General features: G+C 42.8%; 1 protein-coding gene across 2 annotated transcripts; it reads right to left on the bottom strand.

The window, feature by feature from the left end:
* Nucleotides 1–341: 341 nt before the first annotated feature.
* Nucleotides 342–11249, bottom strand: LOC119167380 (amine sulfotransferase). Of its 2 annotated transcripts, none has more exons than XM_037418854.2 (3): nucleotides 10992–11249; nucleotides 9620–9951; nucleotides 342–1505 (listed from the first exon to the last, which is right to left on the bottom strand). In XM_037418854.2, the coding sequence occupies exons 2-3, from the start codon at nucleotides 9943–9945 to the stop codon at nucleotides 881–883; spliced, it is 951 nt and encodes a 316-aa protein (XP_037274751.2). In that variant the 5' UTR covers nucleotides 9946–9951; nucleotides 10992–11249; the 3' UTR covers nucleotides 342–880. The 2 variants fall into 2 exon arrangements, with proteins under 2 accessions (XP_037274751.2, XP_075722669.1); XM_075866554.1 differs by having other exon boundaries at nucleotides 11147–11240.
* Nucleotides 11250–15743: the final 4494 nt, after the last annotated feature.

The following is a 15743-nucleotide window of genomic DNA, read 5'->3' as shown; positions in this document are numbered from 1 at the left end:
CACACACACACACACACACACACACACACACACACACACACACACACACACACACACACACACACACACACACACACACACACACACACACACACACACACACACACACACACACACACACACACACACGCACACGCACACGCACACACACACGCACACACACACACACACACAGCACGGTTGTTCAGAGCACACCAAAAAAGGGGGTCATATCACTAAACAGTATGCTCTCAAAGCTACTCCACGCTTAACTGGAAAAGGTTAAGGAACCTATATTACCGGTAAGTTTTGTGTCAGTTCTACAGAACTGTTGTTAGGCGAGTGAACCAAAGATACAAAAGTGTGTTTCGGTAAGCTTTATTTCTCTTGCCTCTCAAAACACTGTAGACAGTATTTGCATTACTACTTTTAAAAAGAATATATCAATAATCAAAGCGAAAAACATTTTTTGTCCTCTACAGGGTTTAGCAAATGGAAGTGTTGGTAGTGTCTGTGTCTCAAATAAAAACATGTGAAGTTCAAAATAGACGCGGCCGCTTCCGTCTATCAGGAAAGCTGTAGGTGCTATGGTGCCTGTTCTAAGCATTTAAATGTGTCTTGTGCTCAAACAGCAGTGAACTATAAGCGCCCCATTTTATACACTAAACTATGATAACGATTACTGAGCGAATAAAAGAACGTTCGAGTGAGACAAGTGCACAAGTGTTATTATCTATGGGTCGGGCGTTTGCGACCGTGATGACGTTACTATAACAATTTTCCTGCGAGGCCCTGTTCAAGCACTGTGTCTAATGATCAGACCCTTTTCATATGCTGATGAGTGTTCTTTCTGATTAAAAACATGCGCTAAACGAGGTCTCGCTTGTGTAACGCAAACGAGTCAAGGCAGGTTCAAGTCTTCCCAAAGCCGCATCACGTCTGTGCCTTTCGTCTTCTCATCGATCCAGCACTTCATCGTGTCTAAGAGCTCGGGCGTCGTGAAGTGGTTCTTCCAGTCACCAATCTTGCCCTTGCGCACGCGGCCCGATCCCTCGTGGGACTCCTGTTTGGTGACGCCTTTCTTCCTGTAAACCTCCATAGACTCGAGCCTCTTGTCCTCAGGCAGCTCTAACAATGCATCCACAAAGCCGTCGCACCTGCAGTCGAACACTTCCCGCATGTTGCCAAGGCTACAGGAGTCCAGGATTCTCTGAAAGAGCTTTGAGTCAGCCCGCAGTGCGTCTCCGTACTCTTGTTTACCGAGAAAGTCGGCGATCTTCAACACCCAGGAGGATGTGTCCTTTTTGAGGTCTTCGTACGTGAAGAAGAGGACGTTGGGATCCTGCCGGTGCTCGTACCAAGGTATGAGGTGGTCGAAGTAGTCTCCGTAGGGCACGCGTCCAGTGATGAATGCCTTTACGAATGTTTCGAAGGAAACGTCAGAGCAGGTCTTGGGCGTGTGTCCCAGGAGGTAATGGTAGTAAGAGACGGCGCAGTCATAAGGGTTTCGGGCCACATAGATGTACCTGGAAGGTGTGGAAATCGAAATATGTACAAGCAGCACTATGTAGTGGTACTGATTACTTATTTCCGGTAAGGTCCTTGAATTTCCATCTTAAATTACCAATTACAAATTACATGTTGAAGTTGTACTTCAAGAATTATCTTAAGTTCTTTTAAATATTGTGAATTATTAGTTGAAAAGCTCATGTACACCACAAGGATGGAAACTATAGCTAAAATTATACGGCTGCCAAAGAAACAAGACGGCAGGTACATATTGGACAACCTAAGGCCAATTGCCTTGACATCGAATCTGGTCAAATTGATTGAGAGAATTATCCATACTCGAATCAATAGATTTATTGACGAAAGGTCAATTCTAAACCACTATCAAATCAGGTTCAGGGCTGGGTGTTCCACATGGAATGCTCATGTTGATTTAGAAAGCCCTATACAGTTAGCCTGATGGTAGAATTATGCAGCGTTATTTACTTTGGATATCGCTAAAGCATACGATACTGTAGAGCATGGTATGCTGATAGATCGACTGGAATCCTTCAATTTTCCGGCATACAAAGTAACATGAATTCACAAGTTCCTTTTGGACAGGAAGTTTTATTGTCTCAAAGGCAGTTTTTCATCGACTATGCCCACACAAACGAGAGGACTGTCGCAAAGCTCAGGGCTGTCTCCAGTGTTATTTCATGTGCTAATAAGCAACATTACACGTAACTAGGGCATAACAACTAATGTTTATGCAGACGATATCGCCTTATTGGCAACGGCAGACACCACTCACACGTTATACGACCACCTGCAGTCTTCTCTTAACACCTAGAAGAACTGGCTTGATGACAATCACTTCTTACTGAATCCTGGTGAATGTGGCCTTCTTGTCTTCCCCTTGAATTACCCCGTGCACATCTCATTATGTTACTATTCTGAGGACGTACCACATGTGGAATATATTAAATATCTTGGGGTAATTTAGCATGCATCTCTCAACTGGCACCAACACACTGAATACATAGCTGGAAAGGGTGCACGAGCCATCGGCATGTTATGTGGGATAAGCAACTACCGAATGGGCATGAGAAGAGATACACTATAATGATATATCGAATTATGTTCGTCCTATTCTGAAATATGGATCCGTGCTTTTCTCTGGTGCTCCAGCCTACAAAATCAGGCCTCTTATTCTTTTAAAAAGAGAATTAATACGCTTACGCCTTGGTCTAAAACAGTTTCTAACTGTGTTTTATTCCTAGAATCGAAGGTTTCTTCTATTTCGTGCAGGTTTGGTATCTTGACCATTATGAAGTTTTCAAGAATTCATGAGTCACCACGCCAGCAGTCGGAAACAGTATTTTTATCCTCCCCAGAATTATATTTTGTTGTTAGATAGCCACGGTTTCAAACCCCACAAGTTATGTTTGTACAATGTCTACTGGACCCGCTCAATGTGCGTATCAGCGAGATAAGGCAGACTAGTGATAATTAACCCCACGTGGACATTAAATTCGACAACATTTTCTCTAATAATACAAAGTTACTTCCCAATCACACTGTAGATGGTTTATTGCAAGAACACTTGCAGAGCATCAAAACAAGTTTAGTTGTTGCTACAGATGCATCACAGTGCGACGAAAAGTCAGCTGTTGGTATATTCAGCCTGAACTTGGATTGGTCATGATCGCTCCGAATACCTGATTTCATACCCGCTTTTGTGACTGAGCTTCTGGCAGTGGTCCTCGCCTTACGAAAGTTAAACGTGGGAATTTCATTGGCTGTTGTAATTACAGATTCTCAGTTTATTGGTACTGTACTCTCTGTTGAAGCTGAATAGCACATAATAAAGGCGTTTGGTGCAATATTACCCCCAAATTTGAAAAAAAAAGTTAGATTAGTTTGTGTGCCGGGTCATAAAGATTTGCTCTTAAGTGAAACGACCAATTTTTTAGCGAAGTAATCAATAAGTCGGCCTATTTCACCATGTTTTCTACCATCTACTTAACTAATGGCTGCGCGATTTCGCAGGCGTGCCGTTAAGAAAGCTTCGCAGGTACATTACTCACAAATTACGCAGAATATCGTCACGAATTATAACACTGGCATCGATCCTTTTGTGCCCCATGTAAACTAAAGTCGTAAATACGACACTGTGATGCAGGGTGCCGAATGTAAATTTCTACCAACACAGGTCTGGTTGGGCTCTTTCCACAATGTGCGCTTTCTGTGGCGAGCCAGAAACTACGAATCATTACGTTTGTACATGTAGGTGATTTACTACAGCTCGTAGATCTAAGTTAGAAAATGCTTTACGTGCGTTTGAAATGAATTTATCCATGCCCGTGATACGGTCATTTGGAGCCTCTATTTCTGGGTTTGCCAGTGCGAAAGTTTGTGAGGCAGTGCGGAATTATCTAAACGAAACCAAAAGACTAACAAACTAATCTTAATATTCTTCTGTGTCGACGTACGCATAACTGCTTTTTTAAAGTTAGGATTTGGTCTGTTACTAGTAAAAAACTTTACCCTAGATTCAGCACAGTGGTCATCGAAATTTCATTCTAACATTTGTAACGTTTTAATTTTATAAGTTCATTTGCTCTGAAATGGAGCATTATTTTATAAGATCAGTCAATTATTGGCTAATTTTCAACAGTGGGTATGAGCCACAAGTGAAGGTAAACAAGAACAAGATGATGACATGGAAGCGGCGCGTAAAGCTTACTTAACGATTACTGCTGCCGCGCCGTATCCTCTCCGCCAACATGTAGATAAAAAAACAGTATTAGTGATCTATTGTATGAATAAAAGACGCTTAGTGTAAACGTACAAACCGAAACAAACGTGCGTTTAGTTTTGATTTCTCCGGCATAGCGGCTGAAAATTCGACGACAGATCTTCAAAATTACGTTTGAGATGTTTTTTTTTTCATTTTTAAGAACTAGGCTCGCTATAACTTGTGACGTAGAACAACTTCGCCTTTATCAAACTGCCATACAATTTATAGAAAAAATCGTTGATTATTCTTGTAAATACTTATTCCTGAGTGATGTAATTAGTGGCAGAATGTTTCCGCCACTGTCTAGAACTTGACTTAGAAGACAAGTGCCTGCTTACTATTCGCAACTCAAATGAACATGAGAGGGCGCTGCGGATTTACAGCATGGCGGATTCACGGATGCCACCGCGTCCGCTGTCGCTAACACAAATATGCAGTTTTCTGAAATGTGATTGCAGTTCGCGCTGTTTCGTAGAAGGGGAGCGGTTTGTTGACGCGGAGCATCTTATTTTAGTCGGCACCAGTGGGCCCACAAGTGCGAGCGACGTTCTTCAAGTGGTCGCATGGTGTGTGTAATGCTCATGGCGCACCGCGTCTCTGCGAAATTTGTTTACATAGTACGGACGCCGCAGCGACATGCAGTCACTGGATAAAATGGTCATTTAATAGGTTCGAGTCAGCAAGTTAACACAGGTGCCTCAGCTGGAAAGAAGAAATGTGCTTGGCCATTCGTTTTTTCTTCACGGGCGCCACCATCCTACCGTGCCCCTACTGTATACGACTGGCACTTGGACGGTTTGGAGCTTCCCTATATTGCCGCTAGGTGCCGCATGAATCGCTAAAGTTGCGAATGGTTTTTTGAGAAAGAATATGTATGCATTGCCTAAAAAAATTTTCTCTCTCCCTCTCTACACAGACTCACACAAACACACACACACACACACACACACACACACACACACACACACACACACACACACATATATATATATATATATATATATATATATATATATATATATATATATATATATATATATATATATATATCCGTATAGGGAAGAAGACGCACGTACGAAGTGATTTTATTGACGTTTCGGCCTTGGGTCCGGCCTTCATCAGAATCTGATGAAGGCCGGACCCACGGCCGAAACGTCAATAAAAGCACTTTGTACGTGCGTCTTCTTCCCTATACGGATAATCTTACCCGGACCCAGCATCACTTTTGTTTTCGGTATACATACATACATATATATATATATATATATATATATATATATATATATATATATATAGAGAGAGAGAGAGAGAGAGAGAGAGAGAGAGAGGAGGTTTTCTTCAGGCAGTATTGATTTTTCCCCTAAAAGCTATATTAGGTAGGCACTTGTCCTCTTCGCAACCTATTTCTAGGCCAAGGCGGAGATTTTTTACTCCTAATTCCAACACTCGGCAATGTATAATTAACCAAAATATTTAAAATAAAGTTTTTATTATCAATTTGAGGCGGCTGTCTATATGACGAAGTTGTTCATTCACAAATTCTGGTGAGCCTAGTTTTTACAAATCGAAAAAAAAATTATCCTGCGTTGTTTCCGAGATAAATCTGCAAGGTGCTCAACTAGAATCCTTCCGCCGCAGTGGGCCGCTGCCCTGTGCAGCCTCAGCCTCGGCGACCAACTCTGGGCCGTCCAGCAGGCCCGTGATGCAGCCGCCAGGCAAGGTCTTGAGGTCTCCACGCGGGAGACCTAAGGTCCGGTCGGCGAAAGCTCTGCCGGACTTCCAATAAAGTTCTTGCCAACCAACCAAGTTTCAGAGATCCATCACTGAGTTTACAAACCGAGATGCTGGAAAAACCGAAACTTTACGCACCGGGTGTGCCGGAAGGCCCGCCCTGTGCTGCGTCACACGTTACGTCATTTATATGATGACGCGTTGAGCGGGAACCATGCCGCCTGGGAGAGACTGTCTCATTCTAGCAGAGCATGCCGACCAATGGTCCTTCGCGCGTGATACGAGTTGTTTATCTAAATCTTAGTAAATTTACCATCCGAAATTTACATCTGCTTTATGCGAGAAGCGTGAGAATGCGCTTTACTGCGATTACGTGAAGCGAAGATCGCGCGTTGCGCAGCTGAATGACCGCCCTTCCAGCGAACACGGTGCGTAAAGTTTCGGTGTTTCTGGCGTCACCCTTTGGAAACTCTGTGATGGTTCTTAAAATTACGCACGATTAGTTAGACGAGTGTGAATTTGTATGGTTAAAATTTCCCGAACCCTTCACTACGGCATCTCTCATAACTATAGCCTGGTTTGGGGCGTGAGACACGTCAAAACTATCATATAAAAGTGGCATTCGATGAAATGAGATCATGCGCTTCGTGAGCTATTATTAGCAGCAGAGGTAAGTCATCTTAATAACATTCATCTGCATTCTGCTAACTCTTATAAGTATCTTGGAGTTAACATAAAACCCTATTTCACCTGGTCACGTCATACTTGATACATAAGTAACAATGCTAATCGCATGCTTGGCTATTTACGACGTAACATTTTTATTGTTCCATATGGCCTAAAACTGCAGCTTTATGAAACGCTAATACGCCCGTACCTAGAATATGCTACAGCCGTGTGCGACCCCACTATTTTAATCTGTGAACTTCCCTTACGTGCAAAACCACGAGAGCCCTCTTGTACTTCTTAAGAACTACCACACTTCACGAGCGCTTGTGAAAGAACAGCGTAAGACCGTGCTGTGTAGTCTCGAGCTGACTATTCATCCAGGCTCTTTCTTACCCCTCTTCTTTTCTCTCTCTTTCCTTTCTATTATTCGCCTTTCCCCCACCACAAGTGTAGGGTAGCCAACAGAGTCAAGCTTGGTTAACCTCTCTGCCTTTCCTCTTTATTTCTCTATCTCCCTTGAACTTGTTCAGTATAACTCTGTTCACTTTATATTGTGTATTTATAACAGAACAGCAAGCATATGAATCACGAAAACTTCCCTGGTACTCAGTTCTCTCGGTGTGCAAAAACAGAAAAGTATCCCGTTTAACACTATTCACACGATGTACCATCATCTCTTCCTGCATGATCAACTACTTCTTCGCCCTGAGCACATATCCCGCCGCATACCCCGTTACAATGTCGGCATCTCTTCATGCAACACAATAAACGTTCTTCAATTCATTTTTGCTTTGTACATCAAAGGAGTGCAACATACTTCCCGGTGACATTATCACTATTAGTGATAACATCTTCTGCGATGCATTAGCCAACATCGTGTATTAAGCTTTTCGTGGCATAAGCTAAGACGGCATATTTAGGTTCCGTGTTGTATTACCTAACATGCATTACCATATAAACGTACTAGCAAACATTCTATTTGCAACAGATTGTTTTTGCGATCAAACCACATTCACTGGTCTTTGTTCAGTTACATTTGTTGTAATGACCAGCCCCCCTCTGTAATACCATTTGGCCCTGTGGGTAAAAAATAAATTAATAGATAAACAAAATATATTTTCATTTACCTTGAAACATGCGGCAAGCACTCATATGAGCATCTGCTCAAGTCACACTTAGAGAGAAGCAAGCGTTCCTTTAGTGGTAAACTATCACGGCAGGTGACAAATCTGGTTCTTAAAAGATTTCCGCATGAAGTATATGTCTTACGGAAGTCGCTTTTCAGAGCATGTGACGTATATATTTTTCCTCTTTAGTGAATCACTCCACACGTGCGAGCGCTGCAGATTATAGTTCAGGGATGTTCGGCAAAAACGACTGTTTTATGAGACAGCTGTTTCGTTTGTCACTGTTTCCACGTAGTTTGAATATGTTCATTCAACTCCTTTTTGTGTGTGTGTTTGTTTCAAAGAAGTGCATTTTCCTGTGCCGAAAAGGAAAAAAAAAGTTAAATTTGTAATCTATCAAGCTGCTCATATAGCGCTCATTTTTTCTTTTTTACGGAAAGTATTGTACTTCTCGTGTATCCATAAAGCGGTGCTCGCGAAAAAACAAGTGTGCTGCCTTTTTCTGGAAATAAAAACGTCCAAAATATAAAGAAATAAAATATTGCATTGTACACACTACAGTTACGGTAACGACTGTGTGACACATGGTAAAGAAGGACATTGGAATAATATTGACAACCCTGCATTTCTTAACGCATACACCAATATGTAACTATAGGGGTAACATTCGAACTATTTTCTTCTGTGCAGTCACAATAAAATCCGGCCATTATAACAGCAAATGAGCCCGCTCCACCCCGCTTAGCAGTAGACACATCCCAGACAGACATATTTTTAAATTTTTATGTGCCCTCTACTCAAATTTGGGTGCACGTTAAAGAACCCCAGGTGGTCCGAATTTCCGGAGCCCTCCACTATGGCGTCTCTCATAATCAAATGGTGCTTTTGGGACGTTAAACCCCACAAATCAAATCAATTTTCATGTGGGAGGAAATCCAGAATATGCTATGCTGGTCCTATATTTTTCCCATGTGGAGGCAGTTTCGCAGCGATACAATGAATAAATATTAATAAAGACCCTGAAAAATATATGTATAAAATTTTCTTACACCCATCTACTGAAACTACACTTTCGAGGTGCTTCCTATTCACGCGACTATTTCTAAGTGCGGTGCATACGACCACTAACCAGACATACCTTTACAGTATCTATCTATCTATCTATCTATCTATCTATCTATCTATCTATCTATCTATCTATCTATCTATCTATCTATCTATCTATCTATCTATCTATCTATCTATCTGTCTGTCTGTCTGTCTGTCTTCTGTCTGTCTGTCTTCTGTCTGTCTGTCTGTCTGTCTGTCTATCTATCTATCTATCTATCTATCTATCTATCTATCTATCTATCTATCTATCTATCTATCTATCTATCTATCTATCTATCTATCTATCTATCTATCTATCTATCTATCTATCTATCTATCTATCTATCTATCTATCTATCTATCTATCTATCTATCTGTCTGTCTGTCTGTCTGTCTATCTATCTATCTATCTATCTATCTATCTATCTATCTATCTATCTATCTATCTATCTATCTATCTATCTATCTGTCTGTCTGTCTGTCTATCTATCTATCTATCTATCTATCTATCTATCTATCTATCTATCTATCTATCTATCTATCTATCTATCTCTATCTATCTATCTATCTACCTATCTATCTATCTATCTATCTATCTATCTATCTATCTATCTATCTATCTATCTATCTATCCAAACAATTTCTCAGTTTAGAAATGCACAAAATTATTGTAAACCTATGTCAGATACATCCAATGATACAATTGCGGTAGTCATCAAATCGAAGAAAGTACCTGGCCTTGTTGGAGTGGCGACGCATGTTAAATGGTAAGTGGGTCATCAGAGCCCCGGGCCTCGGCATCTTCTTCGGAGCGTCAGCACCCATGAAATCAAAGTAGGGCGCCTGCAGTAGGAAATCAGTGACGTTGTTCGGGGCGTTGCCGCCCGTGAAGATGTTGCACACGATGTACTGGGTCCAGGTTGTGCCACACTTTGGATATGTGGCAATGAACACGTCATCGTCTCGCGGTTGGTACTTCATCGCCGCGCGAACATTTTCCGCGCGAAGGAAGTCGTTCACCAGCAGGCCGTCAACTTGGATGAGTGAATCTTCGTTCATTTTGGCCTGGAAGCGTGAAGAGGAATGTGAAATAAAAGAAGAGTTGATTACGCTGGCTTTCACTCATTGCTGCACAAACCATCAGAATATTGATAGTTACTGCGCCGCACGATGGCTACGCAGTGGCACCTCATACCGCAGTATTTCATTGTGAAGTGGGTGCGCGTTAAAGAGCCCCAGGTGGTCAAAATTTCCGGAGCCCTCCACTAAAGCGTCTCTCATAATCATATGGTGGTTTTGGGACATTAAAAGTCACATATTGATCAAGTTATTCATCGTGAAGTACAGGCATGTATCACGAAGAAATGCTACCCATGGCGGCAAGAAAATGAATCGTGGCCGAATCATAGCACCGGCGAATAACATCCCTTGTTTTTTCAACAGTCTTCAATTTCCTTTGATTACCTTGAAGAATTTCTTAACGGTACATGAAGAGATGCAAAATAATTGCTGAAAGAACACGTGAACACATTTCCTGTATTGCCTCTGTTCTCCTGTACGGAGTGTTTCGTATTGCACATACAAAAAAAGACATTGCCTCTAGTAACCTGCAATCACTGAAAAGATCCATCAATATTTCAAGTAAAGAGGTAAGCTGTCCAAATGAGTGGGTATGAGAGTTACGTGTTAAATGGCTGCCCAAAATTACTTGCTCAAAATAACCTTTTACAATAATATCGGGGGTTTCACGTTTCAAAATCATTACGTAATTATCGGAGTCGTTGCAATAGAAGGCTCCAAAAATTTCTCCCATCTGGTATTGTTTATTGCGCACTGCATCACACGTTACAAAGGTATATATAGCTTCATCTTTGTGAAAATGCGACTGCTGTAGTTTAGATAAAACCCGCTACTTTCGGGGTGGCGGCGGTGCGCCATCCCCACGACTCAACAGCGCCGAACCTAAAGAACGTAAGACGTAATAAGAAGTTATACTGGGCCAGTTGGTATAATCTATCTTGTGTTCCTGTGTAAATGTTTAGCGCTTAATACCAAGATTAACCTAAGACGGTTCCTTGAAAACGAAAAGAGCGTAACCGACTTGCCTTTGTCGCTGATGCGAAATTTCAGAACAAGGGGAACTCTTGTGGCAAAATTCGTCAGATTGCTAATACCGCAGAACGGTACTTGAAATCTGGCCAAATAAATACTTGACTCGAGCTATGAACACAGCTATGAGTAAGGGAAAAGAGACAACCACCCGTTTGCGGCACGAAGCTCCAAGCGACTAAGGGGGTGCTTCAGTGCATACGCTTCTCGTCAAACGTGAAAGCAGCAGTCGTTTTAAGCATGAAGGCCCTGGATGCAACGCTTGCTAGTGCACATTATCAACGTCAATGTAGCACGCTGTGAAGGGCGGATGCACAGCAGCTGGCCATGAAGTCGAGCCAATGACGTATACTCATCCTGTAAATAAAGACACTAACCCATATCAGAGTGGTGATATTCGCAACAGCTAAGTGAGTACAGCAAAAAGTACAGGCCGAACGAACGTACTCAGCAATGTCAAGAGATTCTCTTTGATTTTCTTTTCAGTGCTAGTTGCAATCATAAATATCGATGCGTCAGAACCTAGTTGGAGGAAATACATATGAAAAGTTTCACAAGGCACTACGGAAAAAATTTAGTAGTGGACAGGTGAAACCACCGTTTCACAACAGGACTGTTCGTCATTGCATGCGCAATCGTTTAGAGGTACACGTGCTTGTCACAGTGGAAACAGCTCAACTTATGGCAGAAGCGTAAATTTTGAGAACACACGTTGTTACGCAATTGTGGGCATCAATCGAAATTTTGTATATTGTGCGTAAAAAATATTTTGAGCTAGTGACACTAAAGGATTCCTCAAGGCGTTAGAGAGCTTATTTCACAGGAATGTCGGTATCAGCGTCGTTGGTTGTAAATAAAAATAGTGAGTGTTGTCAGAGAGAAAAAATTTCGATATACTATGCATAGCCAGCACTGCAGCCACAATTGACATGTTCCGTCAATCGTTGTTGCAGTGCTGGCTATCCAATTCTTATAAACAGTACATACGTACTCCTATCATGCAGCCGTCTCGCCGGTTTAACGACCATTGTAGAGAAGCAACATCCACTGAATCCCATGTACCTAGCAGTGTCCGGGGCCGCCATTCTTGCTGCCACAAGGGACTTATCAGCTTATCGCTTCTAGTATTGGCATTGTTCATATTGCTGTTGGCATCATTACGCAGCAGTAAACATGTGAATGTTTAACTTTTGTTTGCGCATAGATCATATGGACATATATTCAGCATCGTTTTCTAACGTTTCGCTCAATAAAATGTTGCAACGCTGTCACCTTCCCTTCACATGCTTCGTATGACATCGATTCCCCATGCACGTGGGATCTGCTGAATTTTTTTTCTCCCAAGTTTCTTCCAAGTAACTGAGAAGACATTTTATGCATGTGGGTGGTGAAGACATTTGAAACCATCTAGAGGAATTACTTGATGTTATAATATGTAGGGTTTCACGTCCCAAAACCACCACATTATTATAAGAGACGCCGTAGTGGAGGACTCCGAAAATTTTGACCACGTGCGGTTCTTTACCGTGCACCCAAATCTGAGCACACAGGCCTACAGAATGTTCGCCACCATCGAAAAGGCAGGCTTCACAGCCGGGATTCGATCTCGCGACCTGCGGGTCAGCAGCCGAGTACCTTAGCCACTAGACCACCACGGAGGGCAACCATCTAGGAGAATACGTAAAGGTTATTATAGCATACAAAAACAATATTACTAATTGTGGTTTGCCCGGGAACTGTTGAGACTATGCAGCTCTTTGGCACTCTGAGGCATCGTACATACCAGCAGCAATGAAGCGCCGAATTAGAAACCACCTAAGTAGGGTGAGCGATAATTTCTTCCATATGGATGCTTTTTGTAGATACAATATGGCTGAATAATATCTCAAAGAAAATTAAAAAAAACTAAAACAAAATTAATTTAGGAAAGAGCATGGCGCATTTTCACTAGGGCTGCTAGAAAAAATTGCATATGTACACACACATGTCGGAGTAAAAGAGAAATGAAGAAAAATGAAACTTCCGCTCTATTTATTTATGTATCAACGAACCGGCTTGAGCTGAATTCAATATAAGCCACGCGCTTACATTTCCGGTGCTATATTAAGTTTTACAACAGTAAGAGGCACACATATTTTGTGAATATTGCGTGTGTTAGAGATGCCATCACCTCGCGCAAGATAAGTCGAGAATTATAACACAGCTGTTGTCCATGGTACGTCGTGGTACGTTTACACCTCAAGGTAAGTTTAGGACATGCATGTGTGAAGGACTATGATACAACTGAGATATTTGAAATGACGTCACCAGCTGATACCGAATGGGAGCTGCTTATATATATATATATATATAGAACTAGAAGGGAAGGCACGACAGGTCCGGGTATTTTCTATATTCAATTAACTTGAAGATAGCACATAAGAAAAGGATCGTATTTACTAACGTTTCGGCCGTGGCATGGCCTTGTTACTCTGACGAAGGCCGTGCCACGGCCGAAACGTTAGTAAATACGATCCTTTTCTTATGTGCTATCTTCAAGTTAATTCAATATATACATATATATATATATATATATATATATAAGACGCACGTAGGCAGGCTGATATCACATGAAGAATGCTACAGTGGCTAAGTGGCATTCACGAGTGATCATGAGCTGAATTATCCGGGTGGCCGTGCAGCTATGGGCGAGATCTTCAAGCGCAGACCTACAAACCTGAGACCTGTGACACTGGAGGAGTGGCTGGCGGAGTTATCCGCAGACGTCATGAAGGCACTACTCGGACTTTTAAAATATGTAGGCGTGTTTGGCGGTTAGGCCTTGCTTTTTTGTTTTTAGTGAACCCAGATTGTAGTTCGTTTAACTGTGGTTCATAACTGTTCCTCAATTACCTATCTTTATCTAAAACGCTTTTACCACAATAGCGTCAAATAGGTCGTAAAGCAATAACCCCTTAAGTCATCTCAATCTGCGGGCAACGCATTTCTTACGCCAGAACCCACCGGTTTCTGGGCATTATTATTGATAGGGACCACTGTCGGAGTCCGCATGTGGCCTATATGAAGAAGTGCCTGACCGCTATTTGCCAATTGTTCAAGTTTCTGGCAGGAAAGACGTAGAGGATGTCAGTAGAGGCAATGATGGAACTCTACAAAGTTCCCTGTTTATCGGTTTTCTGAGATATAGCTTGCCCTTGCTGAGCAATACCTGCAAGACCAATGTTCGTATTCTACAGGCAGTACAAGCCCAAGCACTGAGAGTGTGCCTTGGTCTGCCCAGATGTTGATCAACAGAGGCAACAATTGCAATTGCTGGTGACTATCCGATACAAACTCACATTGCTGCAGAAGTCCTGAAAACGCACATCAGACACTTCGCACGGGCTCCCTGTCATCACCTTGCACTGTTGCCTTCAGAGAGGTGTCAAGCATCGTTCGCTAAAATGATTGTGAAGTACAACGAGAAACTTCCCTCAGGCGTCACTTCTGCATCTAAACCGTCGATACCCCCTTGGTGTCTTTTTTGACCCACAGTGCATCTTAGTGTACCAGGGATCCGGAGAAAATCTGAGCTTTCATCGCCCGTGGTGAAACAACTGTCTCTTCTTCTTTCGCACGAGAAATATTCAGACAGTGTACATACAAATACCTATGGCTCCACGAACCGCCAGTGTTCGTCAGGTGCAGTGGTTGACCCAGCAAGAGGTGTTACCATCAGCTTTAGGACTGACCACTCCACGGCATCTACAGCAGAGGAACTAGCTGCTTTGCGCGCTGCACTTTGTGTGGGGAATCAGGAACCACCTCAACAGTCGTCGATTTTCAGCGACTCAAGAGCTGCCCTACAATCTTTGTTCTCAGCTCTGCGTCGCAGGCCGTATGAACAGCCTGTTTGCAAAATTTGGCGCCTTCTCCACACTTCACACGAGAAAGGGCATCATGTGACGCTTCAGTGGCTGCCAAGTCACTGCGGCGTCATAGGGAATGAACATGCCCATACTGCAGCGCGGACAGCTCTTGAAGGAATACGAGAAGCCATACCACTTTCGCAGCCAATGCAGCCAGTAATCTTCGACGACTTGCGCGTAAAATCACGTTTTCACCATGGTGCCCACCAAGCAACGAGACTAATTGTCAACACCACCTGTCTCTTGGATGGCTCTCCGCATGCCCACAGGGCTCAACTGAAGAGAAGCCACCCTTCTTCATCGCTTATGACTGGGGGTGGCATTTACAAAATCTTACTCCTTTGTCATAGGAATGGCCGACAACGCTCTCTGCCATGCCTGTCATTGCGAAGAGACGCTACACCACATCCTGTGTGACTGTCCGTTGTATGAAATCCAGAGACAGTCACTGGCGTCCGCTTTCGCGCGCATCGACAACAGCCAAATGTCTGTGGACATTCTGTCAAGTGCCCGAGAGAAGACATTGCAACAGAAGGCGACGAAAGCTCTGTTAAAATTCTCACGCGAGACCGACTTGAACAAGCGACTGTAACAGCAATGTGACACACCGCGAAAGACAAGACTGGATTATGACTGGGTGTGCGCGCGTGTGCTGCCGAATGTGCTGTGTTTATCTCTCTTGCTTCTCTGCTCTCTATCTTTCATCTCCCCTATCCCCTCCCATGTGAAGGGTAGCAAACCGGCTATAGGCGGGTTAACCTCCCTGCCGTTCCTTTCCTCCCATTTTCCTTTCTTCTGGTAACTGCACCGTTGGCAAGCATTGGACGAACACCATTAAGT

The sequence above is a fragment of the Rhipicephalus microplus genome, chromosome 6, assembly GCF_043290135.1.
Source record: "Rhipicephalus microplus isolate Deutch F79 chromosome 6, USDA_Rmic, whole genome shotgun sequence".
In the NCBI taxonomy this organism is placed as follows: Eukaryota; Metazoa; Arthropoda; class Arachnida; order Ixodida; family Ixodidae; genus Rhipicephalus; species Rhipicephalus microplus.
The sequence above is the reverse complement of the archived record's forward strand: the minus strand, read 5'-3'. Positions and strand labels throughout refer to the sequence as shown.

Excerpts from the sequence above, each read along its gene's own strand:
- LOC119167380 (XM_037418854.2), bottom strand. The coding sequence starts at position 9,945 with ATGAACGAAGATTCACTCATCCAAGTTGACGGCCTGCTGGTGAACGAC. Across the intron at positions 1,506-9,619 it reads CGCCACTCCAACAAGGCCAG|GTACATCTATGTGGCCCGAA; the intron begins GTACTTTCTTCG and ends CACACCTTCCAG.